At 35.3% G+C, this 16,870-nt stretch overlaps 1 protein-coding gene across 1 annotated transcript in view; it reads left to right on the forward strand.

Annotated features, from left to right (window-relative positions):
* The window catches only part of LOC108517970 (sperm-associated antigen 16 protein-like), a 521,001-nt gene that overhangs the window by 366,334 nt on the left and 137,797 nt on the right, over positions 1-16,870 (forward strand). Inside the window, exon 4 of the mRNA XM_017856103.1 lies at positions 8,578-8,704. Within this exon, the coding sequence (XP_017711592.1) occupies positions 8,578-8,704 (127 nt within the window). The remainder of the gene's footprint in view (positions 1-8,577; positions 8,705-16,870) is intronic.

Genomic DNA, 16,870 nt, shown 5'->3' on the forward strand with positions numbered 1-16,870 from the left:
TTGGCAATATACAACAAATATTTACATTATAAAAATATTCTTGACTTTTGAAGTCAAAATTTGGGTGTCACTCGAGGACTTTGCCTGGCTAAGGTGCAAAATTCTTGTGAATTTTAAAACAGCTTATATATAAATCTTTACAGAAAACTAGGAGGTGAGGAAAATCCCTCATGAACTTGGATGTTATGAATTGCAGTCTAGGGGTTTAAATAGGTTTCACTTATGTTCATGTTGGATTGTTAGAATAGGTATTTCATGAAGAATTTTATTTCAGATAAGCTCATGATAGATTTTACCATTTTATTTTGGTTCAATTATATAAATACTATTTAAAATCCAGCTCTTACTAAGGGTTAATATGGTAATGAATTCTAGTATTGCCTTTCAAAACAAAGATAGATTTTTTTTTTACTCTTTTTTTCATGTTCACTTAAAAAATCTTGCTGCTGTCTTTATATCAATGTTTCATAATTCTATTAGCCACATTTTGTTGACCTGCATATTCCTACAAGCCTGAATTTTAAGTTACAATTTTGTATTCAATATTAGTAGTATTAAAACAAACATATCAAAGGAAATAAAAACCCTAAAATTTAATGTTTCACAAAGGAACTCTATGTGTTAATACAATGTCCTTTTAGAGTTAGCATATGTGTGGGAAATGCATTTTAAATAAAAATATATCTGACCTGGAAGAGTAGACAAATCTGCTTTACAGCAAGTTGAAAGTGTAGAGAAATATTTATCTTTCAGTTACCAGAATAACAAATTAAGGCAGCAAGGAAAGAAAAGGGAGGAGATGAAAGGAAATAAAGGAAAACCAAGAGGTAAGTTAAGAAAGAGCTATTGCTTATGAACTTCTTCCTAAAAAATGATACGGGAAAAAAAAGAGATAAGAAACAGAAAATTGCATGCGACTTCAGTGTTTATGTTTTGATGGAAATGTACAAATCATTTTCATGCTTTGCAGTGCTGTCATGCTCCATCACTTTAGTCCATTTTCACCTTCCAAAGAAATTCTGAATGGGACTTCCTTCTCTGGCAGTTAATTAATCTTTCACAAGCCTGCAAGCCTGCTCTTGCAGCCTGTCTGCCAGGGATGCCCCACACCTTAAGACAGTGACTCATGAGTAGATTTCTTACCCTCTGGAGCAGTACTTTCTTCCCTTGAGCTATCTGAAGACTTAACTTTTCTACTTTGTTTGGGAAACTATGTGAGCTGTAATATATCACTGAAGAATTGCTCCTCCCCCCACCCCCACACCCCACCACCATAAGTGAATATATAGTACTCCTGGATAAATTAATTGGGTGATAATGACAACAAAGTCTGAATATAAATTATGAATGTGGACAGTATTTTACCAATAGTGTATATCATATAAATGTAAGGACACATATTACTAGATTATAAATTCTCTGTGTATATACATATGTTAGATTACCATTGTAATAACACAAATGTACTTATATTTATAATAATGTTGCATTTGGCCAGGCGCTGTGGCTCACGCCTGTAATCCCAGCACTTTGGGAGGCCGAGGAGTGAGGATCACGAGGTCAGGAGATTGAAACCATCCTGGTCAACACGGTGAAACCCCGTCTCTACTAAAAAAAATACAAAAAATTAACCAGGTGTTGTGGCGGGTGCCTGTAGTCCCAGCTACTCGGGAGACTGAGGCAGGAGAATGGCGTGAACACGGGAGGCACATCTTACAGTGAGCCGAGATTGCGCCACTGCACTCCAGCCTGGGTGACAGAGTGAGACTCTGTCTCAAAAAAAAAAAAAAAAAAAGTTGCATTTGCTTAAAAATACTAATAAACCTGCAAATAAAAAGAATTTTTAGTCTAATTGATGGAAGATTTGGTATGTTAAATTTTTTAAAGGTTACAGCATAATTCTTTACAGATTGAAATGCCTCAGTTAAAACAAAACCATATGGCCAGGGATGGTGGCTCATGCCTGCAATCCCAGGACTTTGGGAGGCCAAAGCTGGAGGAGTTCTTGAGGCCACAAGTTTGAGACCAGCCTGGGCAATATAGCAAGACTCTACCTCTACAAAAAGAAAAAAAAAAAAAAGTGTGAAATTTAAAAGTTTGGTATACATTATTTTCATGTGCAAATGTTTCCATCTGTTGTCATTTCCATTTAATCTGAATTAACTTATTTTCAGCCTTTCTTGTAGAAAACGTCTGCTGTCAATGGTGTTACCATATTTTATTTATCTAAAAGTGTTTTATTCTCATTATTGAGGGAATTCTTGGCTGAATATTGAATTGTCAGCCCTCAAAAAAGTGAATCTGTCTCCATTATTTCTGTTAAAATGTCAGTTGCTATTTGTATAATTGCTCTCTGCACATTATGTTTATCCGTGGCTGCTTTAGAGATTTTGTTTTGTTTTGCTTTTGACAGTTTGACTATTATATACTTAGGTGCATTCTTTCTGTTATTAAGCCTGTTTGGATTTTGCTGAGCTTTTTCAATCTTGATATGAATGTTGATAGGAATGTTGATATGAAAATATCAATGTTATTTTTCATTAAATTGGGGAACATTTTAGCCATTATTTCTGCAAAAATATTTCTACCTTATCTATCTCCCTCCTTCTCTTACCCCTCTCTGATAACACAGTTATACTTATGTTAGACCTTGTAATATTTTTCTACTGATTATTGAGACTGTAATCCATGGTTTTTCAATATTTTTTATGTTCTTCAAATCAGATAATTTCTATTAATCTCTTCATTCTCACTACTTTTTTTTCCTTCAGTAAGTCTGGTATTTTGCTCACCCAGTTCACTTTTATTATTATTATTATTATTATTATTATTATTATACTTTAAGTTCTAGGGTACATGTGCATAACGTGCAGGTTTCCCAGTTCACTTTTTAATTTCACATATACTTATCCATTCTTGCATAGACCTCTTTTTTGTGGTTTGCATTTACCTTCTGAGATTCTCTATCTGCACACCCATTATAACTATGTTTCTTTAAATCTTTGAACATAGTAATAGTACATCATTTGTAGTCTTGGTCTTTGATTTCCAGTGTTTGATTCAGAGTCTGTTTCTGTTATATATATATATTTATTTTTCTTGTGTATGGCTTACATTTTTACCTCTTCACACATGTACATATGTACATTTAAAAAAAATTACATGCTGGGGTTGGGTGTGGTGGCTCATGCCTGTAATCCCAGCACTTTGGGAGGCCAAGGTGGGTGGATTACTTGAGGTCAAGAGTTCGACACCAGCCTGGCCAACATGGTGAAAACCTGTCTCCACTAAAAATACAAAAATTAGCCTGCTGTGCTGGCACAGGCCTGTAGCCTCAGCTACTCCAGAGACTGCAGCAGGAGAATCGCTTGAACCCAGGAGGCAGAGGTTGCAGTGAGCCAAGATCATGCCACTGCACTCCAGCCTGGGCAACAGAGCAAGACTCCATCTCAAAGAAAAAAAAAATACATGTTGGATGTTGTTAATGACTAATTTGGAGAAATCTATATTAGATTGTCTCCTAGAAAAGGTAGTGAGTTATGTTGTAATGAGCAGTTTAATTATGGGAAGATCATTTTTTCTCTTTCAGGCATGGTTTTATTCATTGGTAATAGAACTGAACTTTTGTTTTGAACTTAGTTTATGAACCTTACCCTTACTCCTATAGTGGAGCCTTTCTTGAATCTCCAAGTGAGAGTCTGAGGTATGCAGTAAATTCTCTCCATTTCACCCAGGATTAAACTCCAGAGTATTCTTTCTAGCAGTAGCTAATCTCTGGTATTATTGTTCAGCTCTCAACTATAGAGCAGGAAATCTCTGCTAGACCTTGTGGAATTTTACTCTATAAAAATGCCATCTAGACCTTCACCCAAAATTCATGGTGAATCCTCTCACAAACTGCTGTCATTCCCAGCTGAGCTCCTTTTTGTCAGCTACCCTACACTCCAAATTTTAAGCAACTCAGAAGCCTAGACTTTTCTCACTGCTTCTCAACTCAGTGAAACTTCAGTTCTACTGGACTCTATTTCTGTATTTGATAGTAAAAAGTGCATCCAAGCAGAAAGTCATGGAGGTTACAGAGCTCATTTTGAGTTTTTCCTTCTCTTAAAGATTATAGTCCTGTGCTATGTGTTTAGTTCAATGCCAGTAAAAACTTACTTTAGGTAATGTGTGTAATTTTACAGTTGCTTATTGTAAAAGAAGTACAGAAACTGGTTACTTTATCATAGTTGGAAGCATAAATCCTAACAAGCCAATTTTATTGTTAGATAAAAGAGAGAAAGCAAATTGTCATAGGTCAGGCAGAATGAAGGTTGTGAAGGAGGCAGGCGCATTCAGAGTTAAAATAGAGCCTGTGACATTAGGGCTATTGCAACATACTACATCTGTACTTGAAAGTAAAGTAAAAAAATGGAGAAGAGATAAACTTCAGGGATCAGGTCAACAGCACATGAGGTGAAAATATTTTGTGGGAGACAACAAATCTGAATAAAAGTCAGTGGCTTTCTCTCCATCTGCTAATTAATTTTCCCATTTTCCCGCCTTTTGCCATTAATCTTTAGAAAATAGCCATCCCTCAAGAGCTGTCTTCATAAGTCAAAATAAAAAGAAACCAATCAGATTTTATAAAGAGTTGCAAAAATTGAAGAGATAATGAATAAAACCCCAAATTTCAGTGAAGAACATGCAGTGCATAAAGGAATCACCTAAGTAAAGATATGAAATCAGTAATTCAGACAAAATACTCTATTTGCAAAGAAATTACTGAAATGCTATATTTTAAATTGTTTTATATAATAAAATGTCAAAAGAGTTAAAATATTTTATTATGATTTATAAGATAATAGATGCAAATGAAAAGCAGACTGAGAAAGATCAGGAAACAAGTGAGCTAGAAAACAGAAATAAAAGCTTTTGATTGCCCTCCCCCTACCCAACACACAAGTAGAATAAACATAATTGAGAGTTATGAAGAACAGATATTAAAAATGAAAAAATAAAGATTGTAGAGAAAATGTTAAATGTAAAGGCAAATTAGACAAAAAAGAACATAATGTTTCTAAACAAAATAAATGGACTAAATTGAAGAGAAAGAAAAAAAAGACACAGGGGAAGAAACTTGCCTGGAATAATAAAAGTCTAGGAATAATAGCTGGGGCTTTCTATTAGGGTATGCTGTGCTAAAATTTTTGAACTTCAGTATTTGGGAAAGAAACTGTAAGGGCTCTTGGGCGTAAACACCAAACAAGCCCTAAAGAAGGTTGGGTGGGAATAATTGGAGAGATTGGACTGACCTTAGACTTTGCAGTACTCTAACAGTGAACCGTTTCTCCACAAACATTTGAGGAGGTCAGGTGGCCCAAGAAATTATGATCAGTGAAAACTGCCATTGAAGTACTGAATAATCATTGAACTGTCTAAAAGTATGGATGCAGAGGATTAAACATATATTAAACACCAGGAAAATGGGGAAGGAGGGACACTGAATTTCAGCTTTGTGATTACAGATCAAAATATGTTATGATTTTTGATATTCTAAATTTAACAATAAGATTTCTTACATTTCAGAGGTGAGTAAAAAGAAAGTAGGAGGAATATAAATACATTATTTTCCTTTTTTCAATATACTTTTAAAATGAAATGTTATTAAAATAGCATACTTTAATATTTTTCTTAATGGTATCTTTTAGATAGTGATAGCTCTTGTCTTGTAGCAAGAAAGTATCTACTTGACTTTCAGCAAAGCCTTTAGTTATTTTATTTTATTGTTAAATGTCATATAATTTAATTTAATAATTCACCATTTTAATATAATAGGAATACAATTCTTAATTTTTATCTCTTTCTTTCTCTCCTACCTCACCTCACTGTCTCTCCATAGATCTATAACTAGAGTAATTATACTAATATTTAAAGATGATTATTTCAAGATAGTGGGCTTTGGAATAGAAACTTTAAAATGTTCATACTTACATTTTAGATTCATTAAAATAACAGATAAAATTTGTACATAAAAGTAATTTTAAAAGAAATAACTTATTTTGTGAGTGTTGGCACTCCCTTCAAAAAAGATTAAACGTCATAAGTAAAACCCAAGTATACTTCTAAATATTCAAATAAGTTGGTATATTTCTTGGTTCAGCAAACTTTTTTCAAAGGGCTATGAGTTAAATATTTTTGATTTGTGGACCATATTGTCTCTGTTGTGGCTATGTAACTCTGCTACTGTAGTGGGAAAGCAGCAATAGACAATGTGTAAACAGATTGGCATATTCCAATAAAACTGTATTTAGAGAAAGAAGCAGTCATTTCAGCATCATGGTTTTTGACCCCTGGTGTACACATCATCAACTTTAGTGGTTAAAATATTATCAGCCTATCTGTGAAATATTGAGGTAAGGAAACTAATTCAAAATATTCCTGATGTATTGATTTTATATTCTTGCTCCAAATATTTATTACTGTAATACTTAGCTTTGATGAGAAAGGGGAAGTGTTGCTAAATAATTTACATACATATTCATATACATGCAAATTTTTATATCTTTTGATGTCTCAAAAATGCCCACATTTAAGGAAGGAAGGGCATATTTTGCTTCTTACAGTTCATATACACTGTACTCAAGTTGACTTCTTCCTTCCCATTTTACATTTCTAACTTTGATCTCAGAATGTAGGAGCTGGACAGGATCACTGAGTGCATCAAGTAAATAGTTTCATTCACACAAGAAGAAAATTTATGACCACTAAAATTAAACAATTTTTTACAGTTACCATGCTAGTTCTTGCCAGTCAGGACTGGAATTCAGTCTCCTGGCTCCCATTGCAGAGTTTTGCCTGCTGCACTATATTATTGTACATGGCTTGGTTCAAGCCACAGAAGAACTAGTTAATCAAAGATTAACTATCTGATTTATCTATATATATTATATATACATATATTTTTTTTGAGAGAGAGAGCGCCTTGCTCTGTCACCCAGGCTGGAGTACAGTGGCTCAATCTCTGCTCACTGCAACCTCTGCCTCCCGGGTTCAAGCAATTCTCCTGCCTCAGCCTCCCGAGTAGCTGGGATTACAGGCGTTATGCCACCACGTCAGGCTAATTTTTGTATTTTTAGTAGAGACGAGGTTTCACCATGTTGGCCAGGCAGGTCTCGAACTCTTGACTTCAGGTGATCTGCCTGCCTTGGCCTCCCAAAGTGCTTGGATTACAGGTGTGAGTTGCAACGCATGGACAACTATCTGATTATTATATTAGGAATGCATTTATATTGACTCCTCTGTTTTGAGTACTTATTAGTTATCCTGATTCTATTTTTTCTCTATTTTAAAAATAGGTTTATAAGTAAAGTTATTTAAGACCAATCAGTCATTACACATGAGAAGTGATATTGCTCTATGTATATCCTATTTCATCGAGAAACAGCCCTTTCATAAAATGGCAAAAAAACACAGCTGCATTTGTCCCTTTCTTCTGGGTCATTTCTAATAGTTTAGATTAGTGGTTCTCAAACTTTAACATGTATCAGCATCACTTGAAGAGCTTGCTAAAACACAGATTGTTGGGGCCTCCTCCAGAGTTTCTCATTCAATAGGTTTGGGATGAGGCTTGAGAATTTGCATTTCAGACACGTTTCCAAGTGACAGTGATACTGCTAGTCTGGGTAAAAAACTTTAAAAACCACTGGTTTAAATTCTCAGCCCTAAAGGCCTATTATAATTACCAGGGGAGGCATGAATCCACTAATTAATTCCCAGGCTCCATCATCAATCAGCTTAGAACGTCTGGGCCTTGAGACTGGGTATGAGTACTTTTTTCTTTTTATTTTTGGTTTAATTAATTAATCAGTGCATTAATAATTGTACATATGGGGTACAATTTGATACTTCCATACATATCTGTGGTGTAGAGAGATCCAATCAGGGTAGTGAGTGTATTCATCACTTCATGCATTTACCATTTCTTTGTGGCAAGAACTTTCAAAAGCCTCTCTTCCAACTGTTTTGTAGTATACAATATTTTACTGTTAACCATAGTCACCCTACTGTGCAACAGGACACCAAAATTTATTCCTCCTATCTAATTGTAACTTTGTACCCACTGACCAATCTCTCTCTATTTTCCCCTTCCTTTTCCCTCCCCCAGTCTCTGGTAGCCACCGAAGTGCCTCAGTTGATTCCAGTATATAACCAAGTCTGAGATACAATTAAGAAAAGTAATGACTAAAAGAGTTTGTCTTATGAATTAGTGCAATATTGTCTTAACATATTCCTCTATTATGTGGGGATAATTTTTATACTGTCATTTCATGGTAAAGAATAAATGTGATAGAATAAAGATGACTTTACCAAGGGATTCCATAAATTGAAGGTAATTTAAGTTTAGTTGTATGCTACTAATCCTATAAAGTGGTGAGAATATAAGGTAGCTGTAGAATTTTACTTTTAAAATGTTGTTGTAAAATATTTACCATTAATAAAATTATTTTATGCCTCAGTTCCTTAAATTATTTTTATTAGCCTTGTATAGACAGCATAGATACTAACTCCTAAAATTCTTAATTTCTCTCTTTACAGTGAAAGATGCAGATGTACACTGTATGGACATACAGATTCTGTGAACAGCATTGAGTTTTTTCCTTTCTCCAATACTCTTCTCACAAGTTCCGCAGACAAGACCCTGTCTATATGGGATGCAAGAACAGTAAGTAAATCATCCACTTTTTTCCCGGGTTTTGATAAGTCTGATTATTCTTGGTAATTCTTTGGGTATGGAATATGACTTAAAAAGTGATTGTGTAAGGGCATTCAGGGCAAAAGAACAGTAAAAGGTTCATAATTACAAGATCCTTTCTATGCACTTGTATCCATTCTGCCTCCCAAATGTGATCAGGTAAAAATAATATAATTATCTCATTAAACATTATTTCAACAATTGTTTATAGAGATAGAAGCTCTGCTGGTTCACAGGATACAAAAGGGAAACACACACTGTGCCTCTCCTTAAGGATCTTATATTTAGGTAAAGGAAGAGAAACAAGAGATCATTCTGATGAAATGAGACATGCGTTAATAAAATGGAAGACTATGTAAGTCCAGGAGGAAAGCAAGAAAGAGAACCCATATCTGCTGGAAGAGTGTGGATGGCTTTCAAAGGAGCCTATGCTTGAGCTAAGATCTAGAGGGTAAATAGGAAGTATAGGTTATCTGGAGAGGGGTAGATTCTAGGAGAGGGCAATACATGCTCAAAGTCATAGAGATGTGAGGCTGCAGTGGCATGTTCTGCCAGTAATGATATAAATGGATAGAGCTTAAGGAAAAAGAGGCATGATAGGCAAGAGTGTACAGAGAGACAAAAACAAGATCATGACATATTAGACCAAAGTGTTTAACTATTTCTGAGGGAATTAAAGAGCATTAAGCAAACAGGGCAACATAATTAGATTTACATTGTCAACTGAAGAATGGCAAGGTTCATAAATTTGGAAAATAAATTCCTCATAAAGGGTTACAGTCTGCAGGGTCACTGTTCGGACAAGCTGGAAATCATAGCCTCCAGCCAGAAGCCAGAAACAGATACTTCAAGGGAGGAGCAAGGGGAACAGTAATTTATGCTGAGTTGGCTATATCAATATTTCATAAGCTTGAGGAGGAGTCATGATTATTTATGAAAGGTGAATCATGCAGATGCACGATATACATTCATGCCCCTTCATGGGTCCCATGTACCAAAAATGGCAGTTTAGCATGATCCAAGGCTGGAGTTTTCAGCTGCCTGACATCAGAAGGTAAAGTAGAGGACATGAAAACCCTTACTGCACATGCTCCACAGACTGGCCAGAACCACTTCATGGTCACTGGTCTCTTATCAGGCTAAAAGAGGAAGGGGAGTATCAGGTGGCTGGTTGATTTAACCTCCAAAACAGAGAAAATTACTTTAAAAAAAACCACACATCTTCATACCTTATAATTTTTTTGTTTGTTTGTTTTTTGAGACTGAGTCTTGCGATCTCTGCTCACTGCAACTTCCGCCTGCGCTGGTTGATTTCTTGAGGTCTTTTGAAAGGGTTGGTTTGGGCTGGGTGCAGTGGCTCACACCTGTAATCCCAGCATTTTGGGAGGCCGAGACAGGTGGATTACTTGAGGTCAGGAGTTCCAGACCAGCCTGACCAACATGGTGAAACCCCATCTCTACTAAAAATACAAAATTGGCTGGGTGTGGTGGTGCATGCCTGTAATCCCTGCTACTTGGGAGGCTGAGGCAGGAGAATCGCTTGTATCCAGGAGGCGGAGGTTGCAGTGAGCCAAAAATCACACCATTGCACTCCAGCCTGGGCAACAAGGGCCAAACTCTGTTAAAAAAAAAAAAAAAAAAAGGAAGGAAGGAAGGTCTGGTTTCTGTTTAGCCCTTAGGGAAGCAAGGCTAATGGTTATTATTAAGGGAGGGAGTATGAGGAGGCTTTTCTGAACACCATCCTGTCCTGGCTGAGAGCTCAGTTTTTTCAAGGTTACTCTGGGGTCCTGTTGGCTAAGAGACGCTTCGTTCAGTTGGCTGGGGGAGGGCCTTAGAATTTTACTTTTATTTCTCCCCTTTTTAGAAAGATGATCTTGATAAGGAAGAAAGGGAATCAGTCATGTGAGGAATCTAATATAATGGGCTATGAGTGGATGAGAATTTGAGCTAGGAAATAGTGAAGATGAAAAGGAGAGAATGCATTAAACATAGGAAGTTTATCAAAATTTGGAGAATGATTGGAGGTGAAGATTATGCGGGGAGGAGGAGGAGTTTAGGGCGAGCAACTTTTCAAATTTGTCTAGGAATGAGGGTTTTCCTGAATCGTGAGATTTTCCGAGCTAACATTGGACAGACCTGGATTACTATAGGTTCAAGAGTGAATTTGATTTGAAGAAAGTGTATTGGTCTGTTCTCACCCTGCTGATAAAGACATACCCAAGCCTGGATAATTTATAAAGGAAAAAGGTTTAATGAACTCACAGTTCCTTACAGCTGGGGAGGCCTCACAGCATGTTGGAAAATGAATGAGGGAGCAAAGTCACGTCTTACATGGCAGCAGGCAAGAGACCGTGTTCAGGGGAGCTCCACTTTATAAAACCATCAGAGTTCATGAGACTTATTCACTATCACGAGAACATCATGGAAAAAACATGCCCCTGATTCAGTTACTTCCCACTGGGTCCCTCCCTTGACATGTGGGGATTATTACGATTCAGGGTGAGATTTGGGTGGGGAACACAAAGCCAAGCCATATCACAAAGTAAACAAAATGTAGGGACTACACTTTCAGACAGTTCGGCTGTGAAGATGAATAGGGGAAAAGACTGTAGCTCTAAGATCAAATAAAGGATCTTCCTTTGTTCAGATAGGAGACAGCATGTTTATTTTCTTATGGGTAAGATCATGGGAGATGTAGGAAAGAGAAGAGAGAACACAGAGTTTATTGAGCACGGATTATCATAACTTGAAGAATGCCAATATATATAAAACAAGGCCTCCATATTCTTCTTAGCAATATTTTATAAAGATTACAAGACAAACACTGCTGTTGACTCTATAAGAAAAGAATAAATATTCATAATTTCTGGTTCCTGGGTCAATAAGAAAGAGAAATGTAATTTCTCCCAATTTATTTCCCATATACAAAACATGAGTGACATAAATAAAGGAATATGATAATGGACATACAGATGATGTTAGGAGGGATGCAAGTTCAGTGTGTGAAGCCCTTTTTAGACCTCTGAGGCCAATTTATTTAGGATATATGAAGAACAAAATATGCTCAGCACCACACATTATAGAAAAAACTAAGGTAGAGTTACCCATGTCTTGGTCACCAACTTCACATGTTGCAGAGATTTAAACTTCTGGGGAAGCAGAAGTCAAGGGGGCATTGTGGAAAGAGTGCATCAGGCATGACTTAAAAATAAAATCAGGATGATTTGTTGTTGGGTACAAAGGTCCCACAATCTCCTCCTTGCTTTAAAATAGTTTCTTAGACATTGATGCAGTGGAATTTGTTCCTGCTAATGGAGCTTCAAGGAAAAGCAAGATTTTCAATATATTTCGCCCTAAAAACTTAGTTGTGAAGTGTGCATAAAAGTGATTGGTAGAGGAATATCCATAGAGAAAATATTAATTTAGCAATGACCTAAATTCTATTGATGTCAAGGTTTATTTCTGTCTTTGTCAAGTGCTATAACTGAGTGTTCTAGGAAAGTCTATTTCTTATTTACTTTCTCTTATGTGAAAAACAGAAGCACTAATGCTTAGCAGTAAAACTGCTCTAATTTTAAGAAGTTGTCTCTCATGTATGCCTGCCTTGAATGCATACAACTGTTTATTGATGGTGACCTTCCTCCCTGAGTTTCTGAGCTCTTTCTGTGCTATCCTTATTCACTGCAGTATCAGGAGAAAAAGAGGGATTTGGCACAGCACAATACCTTCAGCATAGTGCAATAGCATATGCATTGAATGTAAGAGCATAGAAGGGCTTGCAAATCCCATTTGTATGACTTTAATAAACATAAATATTTTTAAATTGACTTAGTGGCAAATTAAAATTTATATCACTAGAATTATTATTGCAATTTTATTATTATGCATGCTAGCTTTATATTAATACTAGAAAAGGGCTCTAAAGTATTTTGGTTTAAATGAAATATTATTCATAAATATGTGATCAATGCATCATTAATTAGAAATAAAGTTCATTTAATGAGTTTATTTTCTAAAAATATTTTCAAACCAAGTAGAAAAAAATTAAATTGATAGCTATGTACTGTAGAAAACTAGCATATAATGCAAAGGGAAACTCATTCAAGTTATTAATTGCTAGATAATATAAATTGTTAACTAAAATACTGATATAAAATTCTGCAAGTTGAAATACGATAATCCAAGAATTAAACAGAATCATTCCACTAACATTGGATTAGGCAGCTGTGGCAACTTCATTTCAGATATACCTAATTTATTTAAAAAAACAAAAAAACAAAAAACTTTAAATCACCCAGATTTTAAAATTTATATTGTTATATACATTGTTTTAAAAGACAAAGACATGTGTTATATATTGTCTATATAATATGGAATTATTAGTTGTATTTATCCCAATGGTTCATAAACAAGTTAAAATAAATTTACATTTTTAGTTAAATAGTAAGAGATTTTGAAAAGGGTAACCAGATTAGCTAAAGTGTTTTTCTATGTGGTAATAATAAGAACTGTATAACATATTGATATGGATGACATTATTTGATTTGCAATATCAACTGAATCCATGGTATACTGGCATGCTGCTGCTTTATAATTTTTAAAATATGTTAATTCCTTGATACATGATAAATTGTCAGGTTATACTGAAGGTCTGGACCTAAAAGGAGATTAATGACTTTCTTCTATTAGTGAAGCAGTAATAGTACATTCTGTCACCTCAATGTGATCAATTACTATTGAGAAACCCTCTAAAATATTTTTTGATGAAATATGAAAATGACCAGTGGATTATATTCCTATAAATTAATTTTAAACCTCCTTCTTCCACTCTCAAACATATACTAGTTTTAAATCATTAATCTGATCTAACACCTTTATTATCAAAATAATGAATGTGGGGCCTAAGTCAGTTTCCAAGTCAACTGGACATATCAGCTCTGAATTTTGTGGAGGATGAAAAAAAGGATATAAATCTCTATACTTACCAAATGGAGGCTATAAAATAACTTGCAGTTTGGAAACTCATGAAATTGCTCAGTTTTACAGGTCTGCATGTATTTTTCTTCAAAGTTATAAAACAGAAAAACTATATTATTAAAATTGAAAAATAAGATATCTTTATTTTCAGAAAGTGATATATCACATAGCAAACTGAATGAGAAATTATTATGCCTACCTAAAGGCAATATGAAAAGTCTCAGTGTACATCCAGTGATTTGGAAGCCTGTTTAAAATAAATGCAATGAGATTGTTAGTCATTCACAAGCCCAATGAAAATATTAAGGCTTTTAAAAATTTTTAAAGAAAAGAATGTTTTAAACGTACAGTAAAACACAGAATGAGAATGAGATGAGTAATACATCTATGAGTTGTGTCAGAGCTGGGCTGGGAACAGTCAGAGTTGCTGACATTTTGTCTCTTGCCATGAGTCAGACACAGAGGGTTCATGACCTGGACTGCCTTTAGTGGCCATGTCTTGCTCCATAGACTAACTGTGGGCACTTGTCCAGCTTACAGCATTTGCCTGACTTAGCTTTGGCCAAAAGATCCAGTAACTTGTCACTGTGAGTTTCTGTGAAGTGGATAAACTAGGAACTCACAATAAGAGTTAACCTGTTGGCTCCTGTTTGGTGCCAGACCCATGTCTGCTCTATAGTTCATCCTGCACCCTGCATAGGCCTGCTGGTTTTCAGATAGGATCTGGTGAACTCTGAGAGGAGCCTGATATTCAGAATCCAGAATGTGGAAACAAAGGGAAGCTTGTACCTTTCTCTTTTATTCCTCAGCCATATTTGATTTAGTAATATGTACTGGAGATCTATGTGCTAGGCAACATCCTAGGTTCTAGAGAGGTGACTGTGATAGAATCCCTGCCCTCAATGAACACACAGACTATCAGGGACAATGTATAAAGATAAATTATCTTAAAGTAATGTAGTAATTGCTATATATTCTATGTAACTATAGCTTTGATTTTTCTGTGCCAAAGCTCACTGTCTCAAGAGCTGATTGATGGTTAACACTTATTGAATATGTATTTTGTGCCATCATTTTACCTACAAAATCTACATAGCTTACTGGAATCTGATTGGGTGGATACCATTATTATTTTTATTTCACAACTGAGAAAGTGGAGCCTGAGAGAAGTAAACTAAGTTGCCCAAGAACAGCCCAGTGGTCAGTGACAGAGTGAGAACGCAGGCTGCCTCTCCAACTTCAGTCTTCCTTCTTCATGCCCTTGGCCATTTCCATGCCTCTATTAATCCACTTAGTGCCTTTGGGTTTCTACCACAGTAGTTTGCAAACTATTTTTTATAAAAATGTTTTAATCAATTACTACTGTGCTGGTATTTTATGTATGCAATAATTTATATATACACTGGAAATAAAAATGACAGAAAGATACAATTAGCAATATTAAAAATTCCATATGGTTCTTCTATAGCCTCTAATTTTGTTTGTTTCTGACCAAAACATAATAATGGCACTAAAATGATGGTTCAGTGAGAAAAGATGACTCAATATGCTTATATTTTCAAGTAATTCTGATTTAATAATTTTAATTAATGACTGTAATTTAGTGATTCACAAGTATGATCTATGATTGGATTTAGCAGCTATCAGAACTGCAAATGATCCCTTGACAAAAAATACAAAATTCTTAAAGGAAAAAATGTATGGTGGTCTGTACTTACCAGTGTGCAGGATGAACTTTCAAATTCATCCACTAATTATGCAAAGGAATTTTTGTTAACATTTTGCTAGGTTTTCCTCTTGTTCTGAGGTCAATCAGTTGGTTTTGCAAACTAATCAGAGGTTTTGAAATATTTTAATACTATGTGGAAAATTCTTTTTCTACATTTCTTAAAGGTTCAGATACAAGGACTTTCAGAGGTTACTGCCCTTATGTAGATTTGGTAGAGGAAACACTAAAAATATCTGTTATCAAATGTGCTGTATCATACAGCACATTTCTTTTGAAAATGGTGCCTTTTTTGTTTACTATTAAAATGTCAACTTTACTTTGATAGAATGATTAATGATATTATTATTTTCAAAATTACCTGCTTACAGCTCACTGTTGGCAAATGCCTGTTATCACAAAAATGGTCAACAAATTAGGAATATTTGTGTTTTGGGGAGAAAAAGCATAACTCATATTTAAGGTCAACTTTTCTTTTAAATGCTTTGCTAAAAAATTGTGAAATTTAAATTTTGTGGGAGTAGAAAACAATTTTTTGGTCACTCTCTGACTTTTTACAAAATATTATAAAGATTCTAATCATCAAAAGACTAGTGTATTAATCTGTTTTCACGCTGCTGATAAAGACATAACGGAGACTGGGCAATGTACAAAAGACAGAAGTTTATTGGACTCACAGTTTCAGGTGGCTGAGGAGGCCTCACAATCATGATGGAAGGCAAAAGGTACTTCTTACACAGTGGTGGCACGAAAGAGACACTTGTGCAGGGAAACTTCCGTTTTTAAAACCATCAGATCTCATGAGACCCATTCACTGTCATGAGAGCAGCACAGAAAAGACCTGCCTCCATAATTTAATCACCTCCCACCAGGTCCCTCCCACAACACCTGGGAATTATGGGAGCTACAAGATAAGATTTGGGTGGGGACACAGAGTCAAACCTTATCAACTAGTCAAAATAAAATTAACCAACTTATAAATACCCAAAGTGCTTGAAAATGCAATAATATATTACAATACAAAATTTAAAATAAGCCTCACTGCATTGATTTTATATACTGTATTGCACCTTGCTCTGAACACCTTGATTCAAAGACCTTCATGTTGCACTAATCCTATGCAGAGGATTACTGCTTTCTCACTAAATAAATGTCCACTACCATCGATTATTAAATACATGATGTCCGAACCATGTGAAGTTAACAAATGTATAAAATGATCTTTCCTGTGACAAAACTTTCCCTTTACTATTTCATCTGCCTGACATGGCTTTTCCCCTCATCACCTAAAGAATTTGCATCCATCCTTAAAGGTTCACTTCACCTTCCCTCCAAAGCTCCCCATGCTTGTTCCTCTGGATTAGGCGTCCCAAGAGCAACCAAGAAAACTTTGTACCCCATAGAATTTTGCTAATTATTTCTTTGTAAAGTAT

The sequence above is a fragment of the Rhinopithecus bieti genome, unplaced genomic scaffold (genome assembly GCF_001698545.2).
Source record: "Rhinopithecus bieti isolate Rb0 unplaced genomic scaffold, ASM169854v2 scaffold_41905, whole genome shotgun sequence".
Taxonomy (NCBI): Eukaryota; Metazoa; Chordata; class Mammalia; order Primates; family Cercopithecidae; genus Rhinopithecus; species Rhinopithecus bieti.